At 39.5% G+C, this 26950-nt stretch overlaps 1 protein-coding gene across 3 annotated transcripts in view; it reads right to left on the reverse strand.

Moving 5' to 3' along the window:
• CREBBP (CREB binding protein) overlaps nt 1–26950 on the reverse strand; it is a 71868-nt gene that overhangs the window by 12808 nt on the left and 32110 nt on the right. For 2 of the 3 annotated variants that reach the window (XM_026049001.1, XM_026048999.1), the window contains 18 exons: nt 26403–26502; nt 25791–25937; nt 25138–25255; nt 22392–22584; nt 22217–22270; nt 21131–21255; nt 20325–20513; nt 18912–19331; nt 18021–18200; nt 17612–17798; nt 13201–13319; nt 12824–13063; nt 12343–12431; nt 7438–7518; nt 6660–6716; nt 5071–5148; nt 4589–4656; nt 332–482 (listed from right to left, as the gene is read on the reverse strand). In XM_026049001.1, the coding sequence (XP_025904786.1) occupies nt 332–482; nt 4589–4656; nt 5071–5148; nt 6660–6716; nt 7438–7518; nt 12343–12431; nt 12824–13063; nt 13201–13319; nt 17612–17798; nt 18021–18200; nt 18912–19331; nt 20325–20513; nt 21131–21255; nt 22217–22270; nt 22392–22584; nt 25138–25255; nt 25791–25937; nt 26403–26502 (2596 nt within the window). The remainder of the gene's footprint in view (nt 1–331; nt 483–4588; nt 4657–5070; nt 5149–6659; nt 6717–7437; nt 7519–12342; nt 12432–12823; nt 13064–13200; nt 13320–17611; nt 17799–18020; nt 18201–18911; nt 19332–20324; nt 20514–21130; nt 21256–22216; nt 22271–22391; nt 22585–25137; nt 25256–25790; nt 25938–26402; nt 26503–26950) is intronic. The other variant, XM_026049000.1, reaches the window with a different exon arrangement.

Genomic DNA, 26950 nt, shown 5'->3' on the forward strand with positions numbered 1-26950 from the left:
TGCAGGAACTGCACAAAACTAAACTTAGAGTTCTGTAATGCTGGCCTAAAAGCACTCAGACTCTCTCTGAAGATTTAGTAATACTGAGTCCCAGCATCATAACCAAACCCAATATGTTCCTCCCAGTTAAAATACGACTGGAATCAACTTCAAGCTCATTTATTGCATATTGCTTTTCTCATCTTTCACAACCCACTTGCTCATGCTTAAGTTTCCAAAAAATTGCAAGGGGAGTAAGGTGCAAATTGACATAGTATTTCTCTACTKAAGTAGAAGAGAGAAGAGAAAAAACAATTTAACAACTGAATTTTGTTATAATAAATAGACTAACCTGGATTTCATTCCTGGTTTCACTTCTACTGTCTTATCTGAACTTGCTACCACTCTGACGAAGACCTCTCCAGCTTCAGGATGATTCTGTCGTCGCAAAAACTTGTTTACTCTGTCTTCCAAATGGTTTCCTAAACGAGTAGTCTGCAGCCCTGGAAATGAAAGGGAAATAGGGGAGGAATTACTCTCTAGTTCAAGGTCAGTTACAACATGCACAAGATCTTTCAGCTTGTTACTGAGAACACAAACATGATTTTTCTTTGTTTTATCTCCATATAAAAAGAGTGGTTTCATTTCTATATCCAACATTAAAAAACAAAGAAAGAAGTTTGCCCAAAGCTTGGATTTTCAAACCTTTATACGCTATATATATCCGCTATATATATAAAACCATACTTCCTATATAAGTGGAAAAATACTTAGTAAATGAACTAACAAAGAGGGCTTTACATAGCATTTTTAGATGTGCAGGCTTATTTTATGAACACTGCAAATGTTTTCTCCTAACAAAAACACTATTTGGCTGTTTGACAGAGATTACCTCACTTCATAGCTCTGGCTCTGGGCCACACCTTTTCAAGCAGAGCAAAGCAAAGCAACAGAAATGAAAACCCTTTTGACTGCAAGGGCGATTTTGTTGCTTTTTTGTTTCTTTTTAAGAGAGATTTCATATTGAACAGTTACAGTAATCTGCACATAAAGCTTAGACAGCTCTTGCAAGCAACAGAGGTCTTCAGAAATTGGAGTCCACATATCACCCACAATTGTTCTCCAAGGCTTTACCTTTACAGTTAATTTTTGTGGGAACGGCTGCTTTTGTACTGCTATGGGATGTGATAGTTTTCCAATCAATTCACAACAAAGTTCAGAAAATTAGATTTCAGTTAAACTGAGAAAACAGAAGTACGCTGCTCTGAATTGAAGATTTATGACTTCTTCTTATGCTACTTTTTGCATTTATTTTACCAACTAGTATTTCTACTTGTTTTTATGGTCCATCTACTATCTTTTGCCAAAGTGCTGGTGCAATCTACAGATACTCATTTTACCAAAATACATTTAATTTTCAGCTTTTCAACGCTTCATTTTTCAGTTATCTAGCTACTGACAAAAGGCTTTAGGTTCTTCTCTGAGTGCTGAGGTTGCGTACAGAATGCTGCAGAGAAATATCAATGCTAAAAATTATTTTAGGCACCAATATTAGGAGAAGAGTCACATATCCAAAAAGAAAGATTTTTTTTCCTAATGGACTTATATACTCATTTTTTTCCTTTGCAAACGGTTGTTTTACACCGTCCAGGTTGTCTCCTTGCCTTGTGAGGCTGAGTGGTTATGACATCAAGAGCACAAAACGCTTTAAGTATCATTTATTTGGGAGCCAGCAACACTGCTTAGAAGTAAAAATCTGCCATTCCTTTAAGCAATTCTAACAGTCTGATTCAATAAACTGGTCCCCCTAAGTGTAACAGGGAGGGCTTGAATTTAAAGAGTATCCATGAATAAGCTCCCAAGAAACTACTCTGTTGTGTTCATTTCTGTCCTGACAAACAGTAAAAATGAAAGGGCTCCATTGCAGCTAATGAGTTGGTACATATTTAGAAAGCCAAGTTAGGTAAGTCTACAGYCCTGTTTTCATTTTATTATCTTGCCAATGCTAAGCAACCAAAGGTTATCTGCTTCCTTCCTCGTACTGCTCACAGTAGAACTTGAAAAATGAGGAAAAAGTCCAAACATAAACAGATACATACTTATATATCTCTCTATATCTATATATAATTAAAGATATAGAAGAAAGTAGCACTAAGATTAMATGCACCCCAAACAATGGATCCAAAAGCCATGTAACCGATGCATTAGGTTGTACCAACTCGTTTAGCAAGCACCTGTAATTTCTTTCTTGGATGTGCCCAACACACGCTTCCCACAAAAGCTCAGTTCTCAAAGAAACCCGTAATGGGCGTTTGAAAGAAATACATTATTATGAGCCTGGATGCAACTGGCCATTCGGGCAGCCTGAGTACACAAGTTGTGTTGTTTTGCTGCGGCCAAGGCATTTGTTGTGGTCACACATTTGCTGCTGGATGAGTAATCAGACAGATAGGAAGGAAGTCAGCGTTCCTGCCTACTGTGATTTTTGTCTGTCTCCTTTATGGAGACTTTAGCCTTTGTAACACTCTCTGCTTTAGCTACTAGCTAAGTAACATTTGTACATCATCTTAGGAAAATAAAAGCTACTGATTTCACAGCATAACACAGCTGTGCACTGAGCTACAGGTTCCACTTGTCTTCTCCACCTGTCCATAAGTCGCAGCCAACTCCACTTGTAATGCAAGATACTCCCTATGTGTTTAAATTAAACCGTTTTACTTCATGCACATGAGAAACATGAACGCTGCTGTAAGAGCTGAGCAACAGCTCGCAGCTGAGGGCCGGGCTAACCTGAGTGTCAGCAGCTATGGCACCACGCTCAGCATGTCAAAATGTGGAAGGTAACTCAGTAAGTAAAGGTTTGTGTGCGGAAGGAAAAGAAGGGAAAGGAAATGTGATAATGGTTCAAGCTCTCTTCATTCTGGCTTGGTTTCAGGCCCRAAGTAGTGAGAGGAAGATTTTGATACCAAGAGCAGGTTTTCTTTCTATCTTGTATTATCATTAGAGTGAATTAGCACTGTTAAGGGAAACATTGAGCCTTGAATTGAGCCCATCCATGAGTTAAGCTGAACTGAAATCATCATCGTGGGAAAAAGAAAAGCAGAGTCAAAGAGCAGAGAAAAGGAAGGAAAAATACCATTATTTCTCTTTTCATATCCCCAAAGAACAGAAYGGTTACCTTAAACAACATATAAGCTACTCAAATAGCCTTTTTAAGCAAGGCCACAGAAAGGCTGCCCACTACCAAGGAGTCACACAGTTGGTATTTAAGACAATATAAGTCAAGAGCAATATCAGCATACATCGGAGACGCATCTATTTAAACTGCTATCTAAAACTACATTTTTATGTTGTCATTTTATTAATGTTCTCTTGCAACCTTAATCTGTTTTTAATGAGACTAATTTTAATCTATTTAATAATACTATCTTGCATGAGTCAGGTTACTCTGGAGACTATTCTGATTACTGTAACTTGATAATGCAGTATGAGATACATTATCTACAAACTACCTCGCTAAAATCTCTTATACTGAAACTGCAATCAATCACACATGGCTATACCAGAAAGAAATTACATTTAATTCAAAACAATTGCTTTATTATAATTTGGAAGATTTACACCTGCTAACTCATAGTTTTGAGCATGACAATGTAAAGCCCAGAATATCAGAGGAACAAAGAACACAGGAGGAATCAAGTCCACCTGCAAGTGCTAGCTATATAGTTCTTGTGCTTTCCTTTATTTCCATTTCTTCAATGTATGTCTGAATCACACTGTTTGTTTCTACACCCACTTTATTCTTCTACTTCATTCCAAGGAGACTGCATTTCAAATGCTGGTCTCTGCTCTCTTATTGGCTTCCACTGTGTACAAGCACAAGYGATCAACTGATGTTCTCTAAAACACAAAGAAAACTACACAGGGATTGCTAAAGAAATGAAGCAACTTGRCCTAGCAACCACTGGTACTCTTTTTGGTGTACATTTCAACAACATTATGATAGTTTACTTTCAAAAAGATTGAGACATGTCATTCCATTGGCTACTTATTCTGATGGACAGCTCCAAAACCACAGTCCACTCCAAAGGGGAAGCAAATAAACTAACAAAAAAAAAAAAAAAAAAAAAAAAACCCCTCTTCCAAGTATATTATCCTTCGACACCATTACAGTACACCTGAGATGCTGCACAGCTTGTTACCATATGTTTCTTTAAGGGTAGAGAGAGTAATTTACTAATTTCAAGGCTACATGGAAACCTATTTGAATTTAGCCAGCCCAGTGCATGCAGCGTTTTGCTGTTGCCTTTTTTTTCTATTATCATCTTGAAAAAATGGGGGCATAGATGCTGAAAACCTCAGACAGCCGAAACACTGACTAAAAATCTGCAAAGAATAAGTCTTTAAAATGTTGATTAAAGTATGACAGCTACTGAAACCTAGGGTTACTCTATCACACATTTTGTGAATGTTCCTGTACTGCTTGTCAGGACACAGCAGAGATTCTCAATCAAAAGGCAAATTCAACAGAAACATTTGCAAAGCAAGGAATTAGAGATGGCACAGAGAAAATGAAAGGTAAAGAAATAAATAGAAGGATCAAACTCACTTTTAGCACTGAATTTGTTTTCTTTACGTGTTCTACCAGTTTTCTTCAGACAATTATCACAGACAAACCTGTTAAGAAAAAARAATGCCCAAACTTTATACAAACCAATTACCAACTACATTAATTCAGTGTTTGAACCCCTGATTTTTAACTGYCAGAGAGCAATACATTTTCAGCTTTTATCTTTCCATTTTTCAAGAATTTAAACCCAATCAGAGATGGTTTAATTCTGCAAGCCGTGGCACATGCATTGGTGTTCTTCACTGTACACAAGCTTATCTCTTGCCACCTACCACCACAATTCTCCCTTGCACAATTTGATCAGACCACTCCTCAAATGTGTTTTATTTTGAGATGCTTTGCCCTTTTGTAYACTGTTCTATGACGATGATTGCATATTAAAAAAGGTAGAACATAATAATTATGCAAGAAACATTGGTCTTATTGCACAAGCATTAAAAAACTAAGCAGCATCTCCTTACCCTGAAGGCCAAATAATATCATAATGTAATACACAAATCTGGTGCATCTTCCGACCACACTCTTTGCAGTCAACAAACCTGAGAAGAAAGAAAGTAAACCCAATCATTTTTGTTATTAGGCACATATACTCCCAGATTTCAGTGAGGAATATTTTCCAACCCTCTACTAAGAACTCGACCAGCTTTAACAGGCCCAATTTATATGCCAATTAAATATACTCACTGTAATAGCTTTAAGTATGTATCTATAAATTTCACAGGTAAATGAGATCAAAATGCATGCAACATCAAATAAMATGGAAATTGCAAAATCTAGGAGTTACAAAGCAAAATGGATTTTTGTACCTAACTCTATCCTTTCCTAAGTAGAATTTCAAGTACTCCAAACTTTACAGAATTCTGCCTCATAGTACCTCCACAGGTTTTATTTTCAACTGCTGCAACCACAAGTTCATARAACAGTTGCTCAACTTATTGTAGATGTAAAAATTAGTCATTCATGAATGACTGTGCCAAGAAAACATGTTTTAGCTTGTCTTGACCTACATGAGTTTGCAGCCCATTTTTAAAGTGTATTAAAAACCATACAAACTTTTGGATGGGAAAACCATCGGCAAGATTTACAGTCAGGACTGCAACATATTTATGGAATCAAATGTATTGATTTATCTGAGCAGTTCCCTTTTAAAGGGATGAGGAAGAACTTTAATATTGGCAAAGATAAGAAAATGAATTCAAAAGGATTATATATCAACCATCAGAGCAGAAATGATCAGTAAGATCAAGTCTGTTTTCAGCAAGCTAAGGGCAGTAGAAACAGTACCACAAAGCTATTATAGAAATACTGATCTCAGTATTTACTGGAGAGAGCCAAACACAAGCAAGGAGGACTCCTCTTTCAGGCAGCTAAGCACTCAGTTCCACAGAAGAACATATTTGAGAAGTGCAGCTAAACCAGCAGAGGAAAATCTGTAATTCTTGTGTGCTCATACAGGGCTTAGTATCAAAGGTTAATRTATGATGAAGGGCCTTTTTTAACCATCGTTTGTGAACTGTCTTGCAAAATACACCGTAACAATTACTGTTACCCATAAGAAACCAATCACAGCRTAAAAGAAAATTCCGTAAAACATGTGCTGACTTTTCCAATTAGAAAAATTTTAAATTCTTTCAAGGTTTCTGCCTTATTTGTTTCAGTAAACCTACTCCCATACACAGTTCTGCTGCTTAGTGGATCTTTTTGAAGCCAATTCAACTCAATCCACCAGGGCTGGTTTTCTTTTTCTCACTTTGTTTCCCCCTGTATGAAGCAGCGATCCAACAGCTTGAATCGGTTCATTCAAGGATATGACCAACACCAGAACTAGTACTAGTACTTCTCTCTCTTTCAGCAGTGCTGCCCATTAGATGGACTCCACCTTCACACGTAAAGCTATAACTTTGCCACTCATTTCCAGGATTCTAATCCCAGACCGCAGGAACTGAAGGCCTAAAGAAAGGCTTCCTTATTCCCTGCCTAATCTCTGAAATGCTGGACAAGTGAAAGTCACAAGATTATCTTAACATAAAAACACGGGTCAGATACTTACGGCTCTGGATCTAGGGTATCATTTTTCTTCTTTTCAAACTGATCCTTAGAGATGGTTCTAAAGACAAAGAGTTAATATAAAATCTCAGTAGTACCTTTGTAACAGAAGCTGAGAGAATATTATTTTGCAGCAATGAGCAAATCTGAAGGAAGCACAACAGCATAAAGTGTATCTTTCTGTTCAGCGAAAGCAATTTAGCTTGCTTTTATTTTAAGCTTTTATTTTTTCAGGGTAAATTATAGGCAACACAATAAATAGGCAAGTATATGCATAAATCTTAAATCATAAGGAACAACAGAAGCTATGGTGAGTACAGMAGCTACCTTCCAGAGCTGCTAGTGTTCCTCATAAATCTTTAGGCATCCTATTTTTTCGCCAGGTTAAAGATAAGCCATTGGCTTCATAAACAAAAGCTGTGCTTCAAAAGGCGATAAATCAGGATTAGCACTAAGTCTTTAATTTGAAAAAGGACAGGATTASTAACGTTAGTAACATTTATTGACACTGCTTCAAGTTTCCCCCTCCCCAACCACGTTATTTAATGTCTTTCACCCTCGGGATTAGTTTATGGGCAGCTCTCGAGCGACATAACAGGACGAGAGAAGCGATGTAGTCAGGTAGGCTGCTAGACCTGACACAGTAACAGCAGTTAATTTGTCACTGTAAAAATTAAGGAGAAAGGAGGTCAACACCCAAACCAGCAACAACACCAAGGTGGAACAAATACAGTTGCTTATTTTTAAAGAGCACAAGGTGAAGGAGAAGGGAAAAAACTTACGTTTGAGGCTGGGAAGGGTCATCACCCAGGGTGACATTCTCCCCCTGGATTTCAGTGAAACACTTCTCACAGAAGTGATACCTGTCAGCAAGAAGGCCATATTTGGGTGAACTGGTCCAGCACAACACACAGCCACCCAAGCACGGAGCCACCAACCAGAGCAGGGCAGATCACCACGACGAAAGGGGGGGCGTTGTTGGTTGATTCATGGGTCAGTGTGGACAATGAGAAGGAACAGAGGGGAGGGAAGGGCAGGATTAGAGAACAGGGGAGGGAACAAACAGCACAGACGTAAGAGGTAAGACGCAAACACCAAGACAACACAGAGCAGAAAGCCAAGGCAAAGCACAGATTAGCATTCGGTCTCATTTTAGACATTACGGCCATCAACACTAACAGAATGGGGGAGCGTCAAATTCAAAATTTGGGGGAGGGTTAACGAGGTAGCTACCAAGCGCTACATTTGCGCATACTTCAATTTAAGAATTTGGATTTAATTTTCATTACTTAAGCAGAGGAGGATAGAAATAATAATAATAATAAAAAAGCAAGCAAGCATTTTGATTCCAGGCTTCAGAGTGAGTTTCCTTTGGTTAAAAAGGCAGCCTGTCAAAAAGCTTAAGGACACATTTTCACAGATTTTAATAATTTAAAAGTATGCTGAAAGCATTTATTGATCATTATTAAAAACTGTAAAAGCAGAAACAATCAGTATGAAAAAAAATAGAAAAATGTTAAATTCAAAAGCCATTAGACTATAGGATTAAATTTGACCAACTGCTCAGCTAATACTATTTAACATAAATGAAACCAAATCCATACTCTAGACAAACATTTAACAGAAATGCAATTATGGGTCAGAGTTTCCAGCCATTTATCTATAACAATCCAATATATGTATATATGTGAACAATGTTAAATATTGTACATACATACAGTATATTTAGGGGGTACATTAGATATCTAGAACAAAGCTTTACAAATTGAATTATGACTCTAAGGTGCAATTTTGGGTCTGTGACCCAGAAGCCAATTCAACTTATACTCAGGGGGAAAAAAAAAAAACAAACCCCACCAAATAAAAAAAAAAAAAAAACTGACTGCAGCTTAAATAACCAAGCTGAGTAAATCAGGAACTGAACACTACAAAAATACAATCTGCATTTGAAAAACTTAAGTTATATGGATTGTTTTTTTGGTTTGTTTCTTTCAGATGAACTGGAGTTGTTAGGGTCATTAAAAAAAAATAATAAAAGGCTAAATGTTTGGGGAGGATATGAATTCACACATGAACAAAGGTAACAGAGAGAGGCCACAGCTGTAAAATGCAGGAAGGCCAACACAGGGGCACCAAAACAAAAACGGAGCTTTATGGAAGATCGAGAGTGAGAGAGTTTAAGCAGCGATGGCAGCACAGTAAAACGYAGTTTTAGTACTCAAATGCTACAACTGTGAGAACAGCAAGTATAAAAGGCATCAAAACAAGACGCGGTGTCACATGAGCCAACAGCTGGAGGGACGGAGAGGACGCGGCAGCTCGCCCCTGCACACGCACGCACGCACGCCTGCCGCGGCTGGCCGAGCACGGAGGCTCCTGCTGGCGCAGCGGAGCAGAACCTCCTCCTGCGGCACACACCGGCCCTCGCAGCCCCCCGAGGGGTGCGTAAATGCTCATGAAGGCCAAGGCAAGCAAGCACGGGCCTTGGTCAACACCGGCCGCAGCAAAGCTGCCCCAAGAAGGGCCCGCAGGGACGCAGCCAGGCCCCGCTCTGCTACTGGGGCGCAGGGCCTGGCTGTACCGGGGTGGGCAGGCCCGGCCAGACGGCTCCGCTCGCGGTGCCGCCGGGCCCAGGTACGCGGCGCCGCCACGACCCGCGGCTCCTCCTGCTTCAACCGCCCGCCCCATGCGGCCGCGGGCTCAGCCCGGGGCCTCAGCCGAGCCTTGTGAGCAAGGAGCAACGCAAGCGTGTGGGCCGTGGGCTCGCTGCCCGCCCCGCCGCCACGCTGCTCTCCTCCCGCCTCAGCTCCGCCGCGACCCAGCGCCCCGCGAGACACGCTTTCCGAGCGGCTAATGCACCGGGACTAAGCCAGCAGGCRAAAAATCACAAATAAATACAAGTATTTCTTTAGCTCGTGAGAAATATTTCAGGATTATATTATTATATTTTTATATTATACGGGGCAATACTGTGGAAGAGCGCTTTGAGAGTGGGGAGATAGGCTGCACCTCTCATCTACACTGGCTTTGCCTGCCTCTTGCCCCTAAAATATGATTTAGCTTCTGGTGTATAACACTGATTTTCTTCCAACCTTAACAGGTTTAGAATTTATATCCTTTTATGCATCATCTATTAGGCTTTTTTTTTTTTTTTTTTTTTTTTTTAATCTTCCAAAGAAAGTAATTCCTCATTTTCAGAATCAAACTGGGAAGGACTGAAACAAAGCAGGGTCCAAGCACAGGAACATGTAACCAGAATAGAACATGACATGGCCAAAGCTCCTATTAACATTTCATTTAACCCCAGAAATGGATAATTTGGATCCCTTTTCAGAATTCATGGCCTTTCAACACATTTGTAACACTGAGCGTCACTAMGCGAGGCCAGGATCCCCTGCAGGTGCCTTCAGTCACAGCTGTAAGTTACACCACAGCTGATTAACTTTAAACAGTCCTGCCTGTTGGACCCCAGTTAATCCGGGGACCAYGAGGTCAGTCTTGCAGGTGACCACGGCGCAGTGAGCGCAAGCTCCCGTGCGCAACTGCTCRCACTAGAGCACAGGACTGGGCACGCTGCAGATGGGACATAAAGCCTAATACTAGCAAGAGTCAAGCCTTAGCATAGGATTAACATGAGGAAAAAAACACTGAAGTACAGTGAAAATGAATCACCTGCAGGTCACGAGTATTACTGCTTAAAATAACCACGGTGGAACAATGAATATGGATCCTCAGAAATGAGACCTGCTTACAGTCTGATTCTTGCATGCTAATATGATTATTAAACAAAAGCTAGAGAAAGCACGCAGTATGCTAGCTGTGAGACGTACAAAATCCAGAGAGTTATTACAACATACTGAAAATGAAAATCTTTTCAAATGCAGACTGTTCAGGTGACTGCTTCCCTTTAATCAGAAAAGGATAACATGGTGCTTCAATACCAAAAATCAAAAAGAGGCTCAATTTCTGCATTAATAGGCGATGTTCCAACTGTAGTTGAACTGTATCCAAAGGAAAACCTAAATAATTGAATGCCACTGCTGATACTGAACACTAATCACTCGTTTCAGATGCACAGCTATTCCTGAAGTATATTTTCCAGAACACTAACTTCTGCCTTGCATGACGGAAGCCAAAGAGTTCTCTACTGAGTAATTAATTGCTAACCACTGAATAGACGTGCCAGAGATCATTAATTCAATAATACCCGAATAGTCTTACTTGTAATTTAGTTATGAGACATGCTGGACTTGAGATAATCCCAATTATGTCTCTTCCAAAAATGAAGAAAAACAGAGTATTTGGCCAATTAAAGATCTACTGGAACCATACAATTTGTTTTTTGCTCATTTACTATTTGCTTAAGAAAAATGTAAGATTAGGGGAAGAAGACTATAATAGGAGAGTTGACTGTTTTAGAGCAGTACACCCAATGAATAAGGGCTTTCTATGATCCAACTGGCTATGTGCACACTTAACAAGATGTGGTGACAGACCTTCAAGTGTTTTGTCAAAAAAACAAACAAGCAARAAGACAAAACAAAACAAGCAACCCTACAACCTCTACAAATCACTCTAAAATGGCCTAAAATAGAAGACTTCAAGAACCACCCAGCCCTCAAAGCCCAATCCTTTTTGCAGATATCTGGAYAGACAGGATGCTAAATGTATTTCAGTGCTGCTACTGGCCAACTGATACTTGGACAAATCACCTCCCCTTCCCACTGACTTGATCTCATGTTCTGTATCAGCACCTTTTGAACTAACTCCCCTGGAGRGTACCAACCGACTGGCATACTTCAGTAAGAAACTGAAGATTATACCACGGAGCTCAGAGGAGAACATAGGCCCATTAACTCTTTACCTCATGCTAGCTGCCAACTTTGCCTTCCACTCAGCAACTCAAAATGATTTTAATCCTGATTTAAATAAGGAAAGGAATAACTGAAACTGAAGTTACTATTTCTCTTCCAACACACTATGCTCTGGCTGCACAATATGAACAGTATGCAAAATTCTAATACACTAAGAATTGATATTTAACATTTTTCTCCTCTTAAAGAGACTACTCTAGAATTCTTTTTAAATGTATTTCATAATGTGTATATGTACTTATTCTTCTTCAGACTGATTTTGTGGAAATTCAAAATGCCTGCATAAAACCTTATATGCCATCTCATAATTTTACATTCCTTCCTAACAACGGCCAAGTGAGATCCAATATATAACCTAACACTGTGTTTTATCTCAGGTTATTTTATCTTTTACGTTTTCACTTCCCTTCCCTTACCAACTCTAACGCAATCCAAAACATACTGGTATATTTTTTATTTATAACTCTCCTAAAATAAGGCATCATGTTTTTCCTCAGTGCCTTTTGGCAATTCTTACTTCTCCCTACACTAAACCCTGCTACTGATTTTGTGGAAAATTTGGAAAACTTCCATTTAAGCGGTGCATGGTGCAGCCTACATAATAGGAAGCACTTAAACACCATTTATATCAAGCTGCAGAATACAAAACAAAAGGTCACCTGCAAAGGCTGCTAAGACAGATATTTTTTCCCCTGACTTAGCTGTCGAATAAAGGAAAGAGAAGGTTAATAATCATTGCCCTATTTATTGGCAGAGAGTCAACAGGATCTCATTTCCTGAATAAGAAGAAAAAAAAAAACCTCAGGAACTTACCTATTCTGATAACTGTAGTAGGCAGCATCACGAGGAATAGTACACAACTGCTTACCATAGCAACACAAAGTCTGTGGAGAAAACTCATACTGCAAAACAAAGACAAGAAAAAAATCTTTACAACGTGACTATGTTGGTGAAGTTTCTGATAGGCAAACCCAACATTTAAGGATATTATATAATCTTTCTCAAGCCATAATGTCAGCATAGCTTAATGAGCTAGCAATTAACTATACAAGTTAAAAATATGAGTCTCTACCTGCCTAATTTATTGAAAAATAAAATAATCATTATTATTTATGACTGAAAAAGCCATTATTTGGAAAAAGGATGCTATCTATTTTTTTTAGTTCTAGCTTGTAGATATAAATGTGAACTTTTACCATCCCTTTCATTAAGTATTTCAMTGAAATAAATAAATAAATAAAAGACTATACAAATGCTAAATAGAACTCTGGCCACCTCCCTGGGATATACATACCTTGCGCCCACAACAGTAGCCAAGTGATTGCATAACAGGATCAATCTCTTGTTCAAACACCTCCGCGAGTTTAGTGCAAAACTTATAGACCCTGGATGTCTTGCGATTGTAAAGCCAGGCATTGTTAAACATTAGCCACACATCGTCCACATACTGCCACGGTTCTTGGTACTGCCCAGTATCCAATTTACGTTTAATGGTCGAAAGGTCCATGGGATTCTTCACAATGTCAAAGTAATCCTTTAAACACACACATAAAAGCCTTTATTTTTAAGATGTCRGTGTTTCACGCTATTCACACAAATAATGAAACGTTCACATGAATAAAGATGAAAAATCCTACATAAACATTTTATATTTTGCCACTGCCAACTCACCGGAATCCCTAAGAGCTGAGGATCCACAGGCTGTCTGAAAGGTAGAGACTCTGGGTCCTGCCGGTATAGAGCCTCGAGGGTAGGCATGAGTGCTTGGCGCAGCTCCTCTGGCTTGAAAACTGTTAATTAAAGTTAGAAAAGTTAGCAAGTTTATCTCTAATAATCCTAATTGCTTGGTTCCACTAAAGAGAAAAAAAAAACGACAAAAACCTCCCACCACATTAACACAAATATCTTAGGGAGGTTTTCTGAGCTGCACAACTATCAGAAGGAAATTTATAATCAAGAGGACACTGCACTGTTTCTTCAGAGCTGAAATGACATTAGATGGTGTACCTAGAATCTGCAGATACCAACTGTAGCCTGTAAAGATAATTTTTCTAGAGCTTAAAAAATATTTTACTCAGAGCCAAATTAACCAAGCAAGTGCTTCAACGTGGATGAAGTCTAGCTCTCCAAAGCAGAGACTGAGAGCACATCTTTCTTTTGCCCCTTTCTAACACTGCTCACTGTTTTCTTTCCAGTATTTTTCTAGCAAAAAAACACTTAGTGGACAGGGTCAAAGAGCAACAAAATGCTCTACAGAAAGTAATGAGATGTCTTGGTAACTGGCACAGGAATCTTCTGGGTGTAGCACACAGACGGTCCCACTCTGAAGGGCTGTTAATCGACTTTGAAAGCGTTAATACTTGTAGACTTATATGCATCATTGCAAACACTTGGCAACAGTGGCATGGCAACAGCCACGCTCCTTTCAATAGGGGATGACGACGGCAAGAAAGTCGACATTTTCTGAAAAATAATGATAACTTGGAGAGCTCTTTCAGCACTTCAGTAGGGTAATTACATTCACCTCCTTAGGGGAAAAAAAAAAATAAGGTCTTGAAATTGGGAAGAATGCCTGTCATTAAAAAAAGCATGCAGTATTTATCTGCTTGGTTGCAATGAGGATGAAACCAATAAATGGGACCAATTAAGAGTTCTGCTGAGACACGTGAGGCAGCAGCTTGCAGTGATCCCAAGGTCTTTCTCCCTCAAATGGTATTTTGTGTAGATATGAATGGGTACAATTGGCTTTGGGCCTCTAGGTCTAGATCTATGATTTTAAGAAGTTTTTTGTTTTGTTTTTTTAATTCAGTTCCCATTTCTGAGAGCAAAGGCCTCTTTATCTCAATTCCACTGAAATTACATGCAAAAATAAAGCAAGACAAAAAGTTAAGTTGTGCTACTCAAAAATGCCTGAAGCATCAAAAATTTCAACTTTACTTCAGCGTTTCTGCTCACCACAGCTCCTGGAAATTGTCATTTAGGGTAAAAATAGTCTTTGCAGAGGCAGGAGAAGCTTCAGTCAGGTTTAGTGCAGGTCCCCTGACTGCAGGCAGGGCTGCTCCTTATGTACCACCCACTTAAGCTAAATAATAGCAAAGGACTAAGCAAGCTGCTATAAGGATTTCAGCATGGATCTCCCTTACAAATACATCAAGATCTTATGATCTTGATATTATCAAGATCAACTCAAATTAGTCMAAATTTTCAGCCCTGATCCTGAACAAACTTGTTCTGGATCTACTGACAACCTACTTACAGACACCAGGAGTGGAAAGGAAGCCTATATTCTCAACACTTCATAAACATTTGCAAAATTATATGATGGAATTCCCAAGAGCAGAATGAGACACAGAGCTCCAGTAATGAGGAAAGATGCTTCTTACTGCTTGTGGAAACATCATACTTTGACTCAGGTATTTAACTTGACATACTGAATTACTTCACGCAGTAAAATCTAAAGGTCAAAGAGCCTTTTAATGACCTAATCTGGGCACCTGCTTGTCATCTTTCACAGATTTTTCCCTGCATTGACCCCTATACACACCACTAAGCTCGAATCCCTTTCGAAACAAACCTAACCTCGATTGTGTTCAATTGCAAAAGTTGTGCTAAATGTCTAAGTTCTTTAAAGATTAATTACCTTTCCTAAGAAAGTCTGATTTCTTTCATTCTGAAGTTTGGAAAAAAAAAAAAAAACCCTAAATTCCATTTGCTCTYATTTTTGACTTCCCTCCAAAATGTAAAGAAAAGTTGCCTTACTCTTTAGCAGTAAAAAACCTCCGGTTTCATCTTCACAACTCTCTGCCTCTAATGAACATGACTAATAGCAGAAAGCAGGAGCCCAGGATCTCCCCATGCCCTGATTCTGCGAGAACTCTTCTGCTCTTCCCTCTCTCATTTTTTACAATTCGCCTCCCTCCGTTCTCCCCCTTCAGCAAGGGGCTCTCTGTAAGGACCTAGCATCCAGTTATCCCATTTTGTCTTGGATGCGTGGGTGGTGGAGAGCAAATGGGATCTTTGCCTGAATCCTCATGATGGATTATCTGCCTGACAAGAGTATAATGTTACTTTTTTTTTTTTTTTCCCCTTAAATACAGGAAATCCTGCTTGTGACTGCTAAGGAGAAAATTCTTGAGGAAAGTGAGGACACATCCGATATACTTAAAAGAAAATAGTCCTTGTAGGCTTTGCCTTATAAAGAAGGGAAGAAGCTGATAAGACTGATCTTGGAGATCACCAAGCTGTATGGCAGTCATCTCTAACAAGAGGAGGAGACACGAGGTACCCAACAATATTACACTTCTTCAGAGAAGACTGCAAGAGAAAAGGCAAGAAAAAAAAAAAAACAGATTTGTCTCTTCCTGTTCATATCAGATTAATGGGAGGGAGGAAGCAAATAAAAAACTCAAATGAAAAGGCCCTACAGGGTATCAAGGCTCACTTAGGAAGGCAAAACTGAGTAGAGAGAGAAGAAAAGCCTGTTAACAAGGTGCCTGCAATTGCCCAAGATGACCAAACTATAACACTCATGTACAGGGGAGTCGAGCAAAATCCTATCCCAGCACTCTCTTCCCTGGGAGGGATAACTGTACGGATACAACATGGGAAGGAAGAAAATGAGATGCAAATACYTTCACAACCTATTAAAACACCAAGATGATTATCAGAAGCTCTTGGTCTATATAACATTTTAATACAAACATTCTGTTTGAATTGGACATATTAGTTGGTGAGAAAATGCCACYATTTAAAGCTATGTATGTAGCTGTACCCAGCCAAGGTGGAAATGTATTATGTTATAGCTGCAAAGTGCCAATATTTCTAAGGTGAGAAATTCATTACTACGTAAGAAACTGGAAATATGCAGCAAACCAAGTCAAATAATCAGAATGCTAAAGAAACAGTCTGTCAAAGAGCTGCACTGCAAAAACTTGATGTTTTCAACCACTTGGCTCCATTTACTCCCAAGCGATTCCCTGCAACAGGCACCAGCAACAACTCTTTCCGCYGGGAATACAGCTGGTCCACAAATGCCAATAAACTTCCCAGCCCCTGTGCTATGTTTTGCTYGAGTCGGACTCTGCCGGCTCCGTGTATTCTCGTTGGCTGGCCCACTATACCACAAACCAAAAATACCATCTGCAGGAAAATGTGTTTATTGACAAAAGATTGTATTTAGTAATTAAGTACAATCCAAGGCATATACAAAGATTTATGATTCACGCTGCATAAACTTTAAAACCTTGCAAATTCACGATCACAGACTAAATATCATATACAGCTGTAATGTTTTAAAGGCAACTATATGTATTTATCTTCTTAAGAAATAAAYGCCATGAAAAAGAGCATCAGTTTCCCCTCCTTTGATGTTGGCTGCAGGTTGAACACTCACCTTTGGCCAAAAACTAACCACAGAAAATGTCAGTCTAAAGAAGCACAAGTTAAGAGACCCTGAAAATAGCTAAGGATTTTGAGACTAAAAAACCCATCTCGCAGACTCCCATAAGGCCTGCATTTAAAGTGGATTTTATTTTTTCCCATCCATTTTCTTTAAGCACCTTATTAATTTATTCTTTATTGACCCAAGGCATGCAATCATTTATGTAAGTCTATTCAAGATCTGTAATGGTATCACATTTCCTTTGGGAAAAATACACATTACAGACACAGTCCTATCCACATTCAAACAGACAAATTCAAATATGACCCCGTAGGATCAGCTCAATAGAGTTAACTTACCTGTTCTGAGGAGAACCCTTTCAAGAGGGCACTACACAAATAAGCTACACAGGTGGCCTTTTAAAAAGTTTAAGGCTGGTGATGCAGTCTAGCCTCAGACAAACACAAATTCAGGAAATCAGTTCAAATATGCACCAGGCCAATGAAAACTAGAATTCTGCAGGAAGGCTGAGAACGCAGCACAGAAAACTCTCAAAAATAAATAACCTGGAATATYAATCCCCCAAATTTACGTGGCAAAGCACACATGCAAAATATACCTTCCAGCAGGAATAGGCATCACTGAAAGTGAAGGCTAGTAAAAACCAAGTATACAACAAAATTCCAGTTTTCATATACATACTTTTTTTGCGGGGTTGAGATGGTGATGTGGATTGTGAAGTGGTTCCATTAGTGCCACTTTCCTCTTCCTCTTTAGTATCAACTTTTATTTCAGGTTTCTTTTCCTCTATTTCCATTGGCTCCTGTTTCATTTCTGTTSCATCTGCTTCTTCTTTTGTCTGTGAAGATCCTTGTAAATCCTCCTCCACCTTAAGAAAGGATGCAAGAAGACATGCCATTACCTCTATGTCTCAAACTTCAGTCATCCAAAATACAAGTTTATGAGACTGCCAAGCCATGGCTTTCCTCAGGACAGTTACTTCCCAGTAACTACCCTCTTCTCGCCACCTTAACTCACCATTTCAGACACATCATTAAGTGCTTTTATATCTAACACTGCTTTCAGTTAAACTGTAGAGAATCTCATTTACCTCAGTCTTAGCTTCCACTTGTGTCTCACTAGTCTCTGGCTCAGTTTCTTCATTTTTAACTTCTGATTTGCTTTCTAGCATTGGTGCATCTGGTCCTAGTTGCTGGGAATTCGTATCAGCACTAGCAACTGAGGCAGGGGTGGGGACCCTGTTATCAATACTAGCTGCTGCCTGGGATAGCTGTTGTAAAAACAGTACAAAAGAAAGACACTGCATATATAGAAATATTTTCCTTTACTAAAAAATGAACAGCACAAAAAAAAAAAAAGACATGAGATGATATTCTAAAACAGTGCAGAACATGGATATAGGAGCTCACTGTAGCCAAGTTTCTATATATCACATTTTGGAACTCTCCGCTTTACAGAGGAGAAACCAAGGAAGAAATCTGTCCCAAAGAGGCTGCTTTTACAGAGAAAACACCTGCCCAGTGAAAGAATGTACATTCAACAACTCAACATGTGCATTGCTTTTGACAATTAAAACAACAAAAAAAAGCAGGTATTCCAGTTTCATATTCAGAAAGGACTGATTCTCAAAGCTAAATACATGTATATGGGCCAAATATACATAAAACTACCTTGCCTGATCTTTCCACACACACATTATCATCCTTTTTACTTTGAGCAGTGCAAAGTCATTCAACAAGCCCCCCTCCTTCAAACAGTGCTGAACACATCTGAATGGACACGGTTTATATGCAGGTACATGTGAGGGTTTTTTTTTTTGTTTTGTTTAAGCCCTTTTTTCTTGAAGTAAAAGTTGGGATTTACAGCCATAAAAAGTACAGGCTTTATAAATCCACAGCACTGCGCTGTACCAAGGAAGGATTCCCATGGAGTTTTTATTCCACCACACAAGGAAAGAAAAATGCGACGAGCCGGTACTTACTGGAGTGCCAGGTGCCTGTGCCTGCACAGATGTCGGCTGCTGCTGGGAGGGCTGCGGGGTGGGCACAGACTGCGGCTGAACCGGGGTCTGCGGCTGCGGCGTCACTTGGGCCTGCGCGGCAGTCTGCCCCGTCGGCGTGCTCTGCGTCTGCGTCGCGGTGGGGACAGAGCCTGGCGTGGGCGTGGGGGTCTGCCCCGACGAGGAGACGGGCGTGGATGGCTGCGTGGGCGCTGCTGGCTGCGGGGGAGTCATGCCGGGAGGCGCCGGGTGCTGGAGGGGCGGCATGCCCGCCGCCGTGGACACGGCGGGCGCAGGCTGGTGGAGAGGCGGCTGCGTGGCCGGCGCACAAGGCAACTGAGCACTCTGCGGTCCCAGCATGTTGAGGGAGYTGGGAAGAGCAGCACTGGGAACCTGCCCCTGCTGGATGGAGAGAGAGAGAGTCGCTTTCGTATATGTCACCCGCCAAACGCGGGGAATCACATTTGTCCTCTAAATTGCAGCACTGGCCCTTGAAAAAAATGCTATGGTGAAAGTCTAATATATCTAAAAAACATGTTTAAGAGTGCTGCTACTATAAATAGCATCTCTAAACATTTCTCTAAACATCTTCATGAGCTCTTAGTCAAGAGAGCTTGGCTCTCTTCTGCTCCTAAACCTATATGTGCCTCATGCATTGCTTTACATTATTTTTACTGCTACAGAGGAGAGGGAACCCTTAGGATCTCCTCAGTAACACAAACGAGTCTAAACCATGCTATTAGCTGGGCAAAGTTTGCACTTTGCACAAAAAATGGTTTCAAGCTATTCCACGTTTTAGGATGAGATTCAAGTGCAGTCCCAGTCCATTAGCATAAGCTCCACTGAAACACACCACATTTTTTTTATTATTTTGATTAGACTACACCAGGTATTTAAGAAAACTGTGTATTTATCCTTCAAATCAGCAATGGCAGAGGTATTCTGGAGATTCATAAGTGCAGATCTATGAATTATATAGTTCATTAAAAATCCTGTTGTGTAACTAGTGATAAACACAGAGGAATACCCTACCTCTTCCCATTCACAAGTTGAGAGATTAAAAGAAAGTGGTTTTCCTCATCTACTTTCTTAYAGTTCTTGATTTTAAGTTGTCTACTAAAATCCACACACACTCAAAAAGGACATATGCTCAGCGTCCTGTGACCTAATTTGATATTCCCCCCTAAAAAAATGGTAGCAGGAATTACAAGTGAGCACAGCCCCCTGGTTAGTACATGTACACGTGTCCTAGAAGAGCTCATGGAGATGACAGATATAACCCAAGAGTCACAAATGGACAATAAACAACGGATATACAAGTACACAGAAATAACAATTGAAAAGAACAGCCTGAGGTAATCAAGAGTAACACATGTATTAGAAAATGCATCTCACCTGTGTTACCCCTGCCTGGGCTGTTGACTGACCCATGGCCACGTTGTTCACATTCATAGTCCCACTGGACGCTGGAAATTGATTCTGAGACAGGAATTGGTTCTGGGTAGGAGCCTGCCCCATCATGTTATTGGAATGAGCTCCCATCATGTTCTGCGGCTGAGGCATTCGGGAAGGAGACATTGCCATCTAAAAAGTAATATCCAAATTGAAGATATTAATATGTTTTATTCTTGTGCAGCCACTCAAAGGAAAGCGCTCTCGAAATAGCCAACTATAAGACATGCCCAAGACTAAGAGGAAAACTTACTTCAGTAAATTAAATAGAACCTGGCATGTACACGGAATATTAATATTCATTCCATGGCATTCATGGCAGAAGTTATTTTTAGCAAGGTAATAGTATTAGAGCTGTATTAAGAATGCTAAATTCTGTTTTGCTCTCTGAGCTAACAGAGATAGACCACTGAAAGCAAAGCTRTTTTCATCTTTCTAAAGAATAAAACCAAGTTTTCACAGAAGAATAAAGTTTATGTAGGAAAGATAAAGTTCCTGAAAGAACTATGCTCTTTATTGGATAATATTTAATCTGACATCTACCTCAAAGGATGGCCTATTTTTTTTAAAAACATGTAAATAGCAAAAATAACCATCTCAATAAGAGTCTGGCAGAGTCAGTGCATTTTCCTGAAATTATCCTGCAATTCACAGAACTATTTTATGATATGGTCTTTTGAGAAGAGTGTTAACTCTGCTAAACGTAATGCACCTATTCTGAGCAGAACCTGGTAACAGGAGATACGAACCGCAGGAACGGCACCCATGTTGTTCATCTGTACAGGGTGGTTCATTGGAGAAGCTGCACGGGGTCCCATGGGTGCTTGTGGCATCTGTACATTCCCTATGGACATGGGGTTAAACTGATTCATTCCTGCAAATGCACCCCCAAAACAGCTCATTAGGAACAAGTCGCCAGAATTTATGTGTGTATACTCTACAATAAAAGCCATATTTATTATGAGTAAAATCCAGCTCTCCCACGCTTCATTTTGTCCCTTTAACTTGGTTCAAAGTCAAATAACTTGGCTTAAGAGGCAAATTGAGAAGCAAAAAACATTAAGAGGAACGCCAGTGAAGGTAAAATAATTTACAGGGTCTAAAACACACACAAGATGAACAGTGTGGATCATCCCTAACAAGAGGATACTATTTGTATACAACTCCCTGGAGTATTTTCTTAGAAACAGGTATATGCCTTGAAATAGTAACCTTGTTCAGGCACTGAAGTAAGAAAGATACAAATACCTATTGCTAACATGAAAAAAAAAAAAAAAACAAAAAAAACAACAACACTTTTTGGGAAAGTTGAAGCATCTACAAGTTATTGGTTTTCATTTTTCAGAAAAAAGCATCCTTGAGACGCAGCAGGCTAAATCAGTGATGGCAAACCAGAAGTACTGAAAATAACCCACAGCACCTTTTTCAATGAAATTTGTGGCAAGTTTTCAGCTACACACACATTTTTGGCTAATAAAGTGATAAAAATATACCAAACTCCCACTCCCAGAAGTTAATGGTTTATAAATGACAGATCATTCGCAGCATTCTTTTTTTTTTTCCTCCTCTTTTTGAGGAGAAACTTCCTCAGTTCCTCCTAGTACTTCTTCAATACCTCCTAATCGCTAATGAAGTATTTGGTACATTTGCTAGTTCTTAARACAGCACCAAGATGGTTCCTGGCGCAGAGAATAGCAAAGATGCTGAAAAAATGAAACCCATCAGACCSCCCTGCTCCTGTCTCAAAATCTGAAAAGGAAAAAACGATCATCAGCTTTTCTCAATAATATATGTTTGAACCCACAAATCGTAATGAGAGAGGAAAACATAGATACCTTGAGAAACCTGCATACGACTCATAGGCACGTTTGGCATGGACATAGGTCCGTCTGCAAAGAAAAGCAGAAGAATGGACAGAGAAAAAAAATTAACATAGAAGAATAAACTCATCCTTGCACTTATCCCTTTAATTTTCCTCTGTTGCTCCCATCCTGSTAAGGAAGCACTTACTGGGAGGCCTCACGGGCTGTGCCTGGCCCATGGCAGCAGCCACCTGGGGGATGCCAGGGGGCTGAGGTCCGGGGGTCTGTAAGGCTGGCTGGTTCCCCAGGATCCCTTGCTTATGTAGACGAGACCTCCGTTTCTCTTCCAATTCCTTCTGTATCTTATAGATCTTTTCTGCTAATAAATGATAATACTCATCCTAAGGGAAAAAAAAAGTGAAAACAAAAAAAGCACTCAGTTTCAAGTTTAAGAAAAACATCAGTAGAAGTTATGTAGTCTATCAGAATACTCCCTGCCCTCTCTTTACTTAAAGAAATGTATGTACCTGCCTAAGGAACTAGTTCTTTTCACAGTTCAGTTAAAATGGGAAAGAATCATCACTGTTTTGAGGCAAGTAGGAAAAAAATAAAGTTTCCAGAAGAAAAAGCCTTGACTTTATAACTATCCATCCCATCTATTCTGTATAGAATTGCAGATAAAGGAGAAAATTGCAGGTTCTCTACTGCTTGGACAAAACCCAAAAGAAAGCTGCAATTTGGTTTCTAAGTGTTAATGATTTTTAAATGATATTTTCATAATAATAATTTTCACTAATCCAGAGACACAAGGAAGAAACACCAGCAATACAATAATGCTGAATAAACTTCAGGAGAGATATGTTAAAGGTAGATCAATTTTATGTAAAGAAATCACTCTTTGCCTGCAGAATTTATCTATCAACACAGAGCCATTGCAGGGAATCTAAAAACAGACAAAGGGACAAAATTAGTGAAAAACAGTCCACAGGCTTAGACGACTAAACACTACCTCTGAGCACAACAAAAAAYGTCCACTTTATTCAGAGCAAAATGACAACAGATCAAACAGCAGGCAGAGTGCACAGCAAGGGAGCCAATTTTGCTTGCCGGCAATTGCTGGACACACTTCTTGCAAGTGCATGAAATAATAAGTGTCTGCTAAAGGCAAAAAACCTCACAAAAGCCAAAGGACTATTTGCTTTGTGAGATGATCTGTGATCTTAAAACCATTCTGTGTTATATGGACCAATGGATGAGCAATGTTCATTCCACAATCATTTTCTCCTCATCAAACTGGCATTCCTGATCTAAAACTTACTACAGTAGGACCTGTTGCATGTTAGAGAACTGGGATGAGAGGGGTATCCCTCAACAATCTTGTTAAGGAAGTCCAGAGTTGTAATATAAAACTTCACTTCTGAGAGTTCTTCGCTTCCCTCCAACTTCATTCCTCTCCCATTCCCTTTTTCTGCTCAAGGATTTCACTTGTAACCTCCTGCTTGCAGATGCAAAGCGACTGCCTTATGCTGCTTCCATACTACTACACACTTGCACTAGGACACAGTACACAACACAACGTCAAACTGCTTTCTACTATCACTCAAGCTCCGTTTCTCAGCATTATGAAGTAGAACTGCTATTCCTCAAGAAGATGTAATTTCACAAAACATTGTTTGTAATGTCTTAACTACTCCTTTCTCCCACGTTCGCTGCTTAGAGCCAAATATGTCAGATGAATCCCTATAWAAAAAGTTTTGGCAAGCAGCTCAGGCAGCTGCTGCAGCCTCTTCTAGGTATTTTCCTGACCTACAGGTCAGAGGATACTTAATTTTATAGAGAAGTTTACTAGTCTCATCCTTGCTGACAAAGTACACAAGTGAAGAAATCCTAGGTATGCCTACAAAATACTCATTTGCTCTCCTAAGCTGTCAAGAGAGATCACACACTAGTCTTCCTTCCTAGAAGGAGAACAGGATACTGTCATTGAGCAACACTATTACAAGAGGGACTACACTGCATGTGCAGGTAGGAAGAGAAACTTTCTCTCCCTAGCTCTTTCGGGAACCTATTTGTGGACTTGGTGAAGCATAACTGTCTTGCTGGTGATTATCACCTGGAATGTGCTTAACTACTCTCTTTTGGTATCGTTAGCTTATTTAAGAATTGACCTCATGACTCTGGTTTGTTAAGATCTTCAACAGCTGTTGCTCAGAACACTGTTTTTACCTGATGAAAACACTTTCAGGGAGCAGCTCCTTTGGAACAGAAGTGCCACAGTGACATAATGAAACAATATGCTCAATATATCAATCAACGGGGATTTGCTACCTCTGAGTAACAGAAATTTGAGATGACACCTCATTGCAGGCAGAGACTAATTAATGAACAAGAACAAGCAACTCTGTCTCATCTCCCACATTTAAGGACAACCACAGATAAATTCATTTCTTACACTCTCATCACCTGGAACAGTGATTTGTCTTAGCCAAATCACTCTCAGTGCAGCTGTGTARAGGAGAAGTTATTCCAATAGAGTTGGTTAAAAGGTAAGCAATATAGCAGAACCAAGTTTTGGACACTTTCCTTGGCAGAGACTTTAAGATAATTTAAAAACTGTTATTGACACAAACAGACGTCAAAAAGGAACGAGAGAAAAATAGTCAGGGGAGCAACAAAGACCACGATCCGTGCTCCAGTTCCCAAACAAGTCTACCTGACTTTCAGAGGGAGCTCAAGAAGTGCTGGGACTATGTTGTGTTTTCACAGAGCTGAAAGAGTTGAACTAGCTTCAAGTGACATTAATCACATAGTACTGGGCTGTGCAAACATAGCAGAAAACATGATTTTCTTCAGCAACAGTCATGATATGACTCTGTGGTTTTCATTACACTCTTCAGATGTGTGATACCACAGCTCTTCAAAGTGTGCTGAATACCTGGGCTGATGCAACATACCCTACTGTTAGCAGATTCATACATATCTCCTTCCACCTTCCTGGCATAAGCCACCAAGTTCTCCATGCGGCGATCCTTCAGTGCTGCTGGATCTGGAGTGGGGAAGATGGCTTGGACACTACAAGAAACGAAAAAAGTGGGAAAAAAGGTCTTCAGAAAGAACAAATCAGTTCTATCCAGCTTTACAATATTCATCTTACACATTTCTTTATAGGCCAGGAATAAGTAAAGATCCCTAAATTTTTTTTTTTTTTTTTAAATCTGTATTACATTATTCCCCACAATATTAAAGCAAATGTAATGATGAAAAAAACATGAGGTTTGACAGGCCAGAGGCTAAATTACTACAAGTATACTAGCAATACAAGCTGCCTGCCCTATCCCTTAATGTGATAGTGTAAACTACAGAGAAAAGCTAAGGACAACTGCACATCCTCACTGAGCCAGTGCCATGGAAGGGACGACTTCCTCATCAACAATATGAGGAGTCAGAGAGAAGACATTYGGATATCCACATTTAATGTTTTCCAGCTGCTTACAAAACACCCACTGCTTAATTATAGTTATGAACCACCTTTTCATCCAAAACAATTTCAATACTGTATTACTACTGCTCTGTTTCGGGAAAACATGTGGCCCTGGTCAGTACTCACAGTTTATGCACTAGATGATTGCGCAGGTCCTGAGTGACATGTTCATGCCATGCCTTCCTCACCCCAGTACTGGAAGGAGGTGCAGCTGTTGGCATCGAACTGAGGTTTCCGACATTGCCAGAGTTTGTGCCATCATTCATTAGTGGGCTGTAATAAGAATAAGGACTGTTAAAGCAGAATAGTGCAGAACTTCACTGTACATTCATGCTTGAGGCTGCTTTCAAGTATTTCATCATTTCTAGGCACTATATTGAACATTTTGTAAGTGATCAAACTGGAAAGCATACAATAACAAAGCTCTTGGAGTTTAAAAGACATGGTATATATGAATGAAAAAGAATCACAACTGCTAAGGTATTTCTTTTATACACTTAAAAATATACAAAAGAAAGCCTTCTTTGAGAATTCATTTAAAAGTACTAAATATTTTTGTGCTCTTCAGGAGAAAAAAAGTGGTAGGTGTAGAACTGAAATAGGAAAAGAACACAGTCACAGGCATGACTGATCATTTCAAGCAATAATACTGTAATTTTTAAGGGAAGATCTTTATTTACTCTCATAAAGCATGTAAACAAATGATTAATTGAGCAAGAATGAAAATATGTGCATTACTTATTTGTCCCAAGGGATGTTGGAAGAGCTGTTTCAGAAATTAGACTAGCTTGCTGGTCTGTTGTTATTCCTCCTGCGGGAAGGTTCATCTGGTTGGCTCCTTTGGGAAAAAAGTTAAACATCATTGCTATCTAGTTCACAATTTTGATTAAAAAAATAGCAAAAAAAGTATTTTATGAATTCAAGCGACTAGCCAAAGAATCCGTGCATCAGAAAAATACTTACACACTAACATCTACCATGATGCATGTCCTTAACTACTATGGAGTCAAAAAATAATTCCAGGCTGAATGATTCTTATATACAAAAAAAAATGTTAGATTTAAGATCAATAAGCCAAAAAGAAAGTAATATTACCAGCTAATTATCAGAAGCTAGGACCTGACACAAAACAACCTGCCAGACAGCTGAACCACTTTGGTTAAACCTACCAAAATAGCTAAGGAATTACAGCAAAATATGTTGAATAAGCTACTGGCATATGTTAGAAGAAACTAGAATTACTGCCATTTGGCAGAAGCAATATATACAAAGCTTTCTAATATTCA

The sequence above is a fragment of the Nothoprocta perdicaria genome, unplaced genomic scaffold (genome assembly GCF_003342845.1).
Source record: "Nothoprocta perdicaria isolate Ctin4 unplaced genomic scaffold, notPer1 scaffold_59, whole genome shotgun sequence".
NCBI classification, from domain to species: domain Eukaryota; kingdom Metazoa; phylum Chordata; class Aves; order Tinamiformes; family Tinamidae; genus Nothoprocta; species Nothoprocta perdicaria.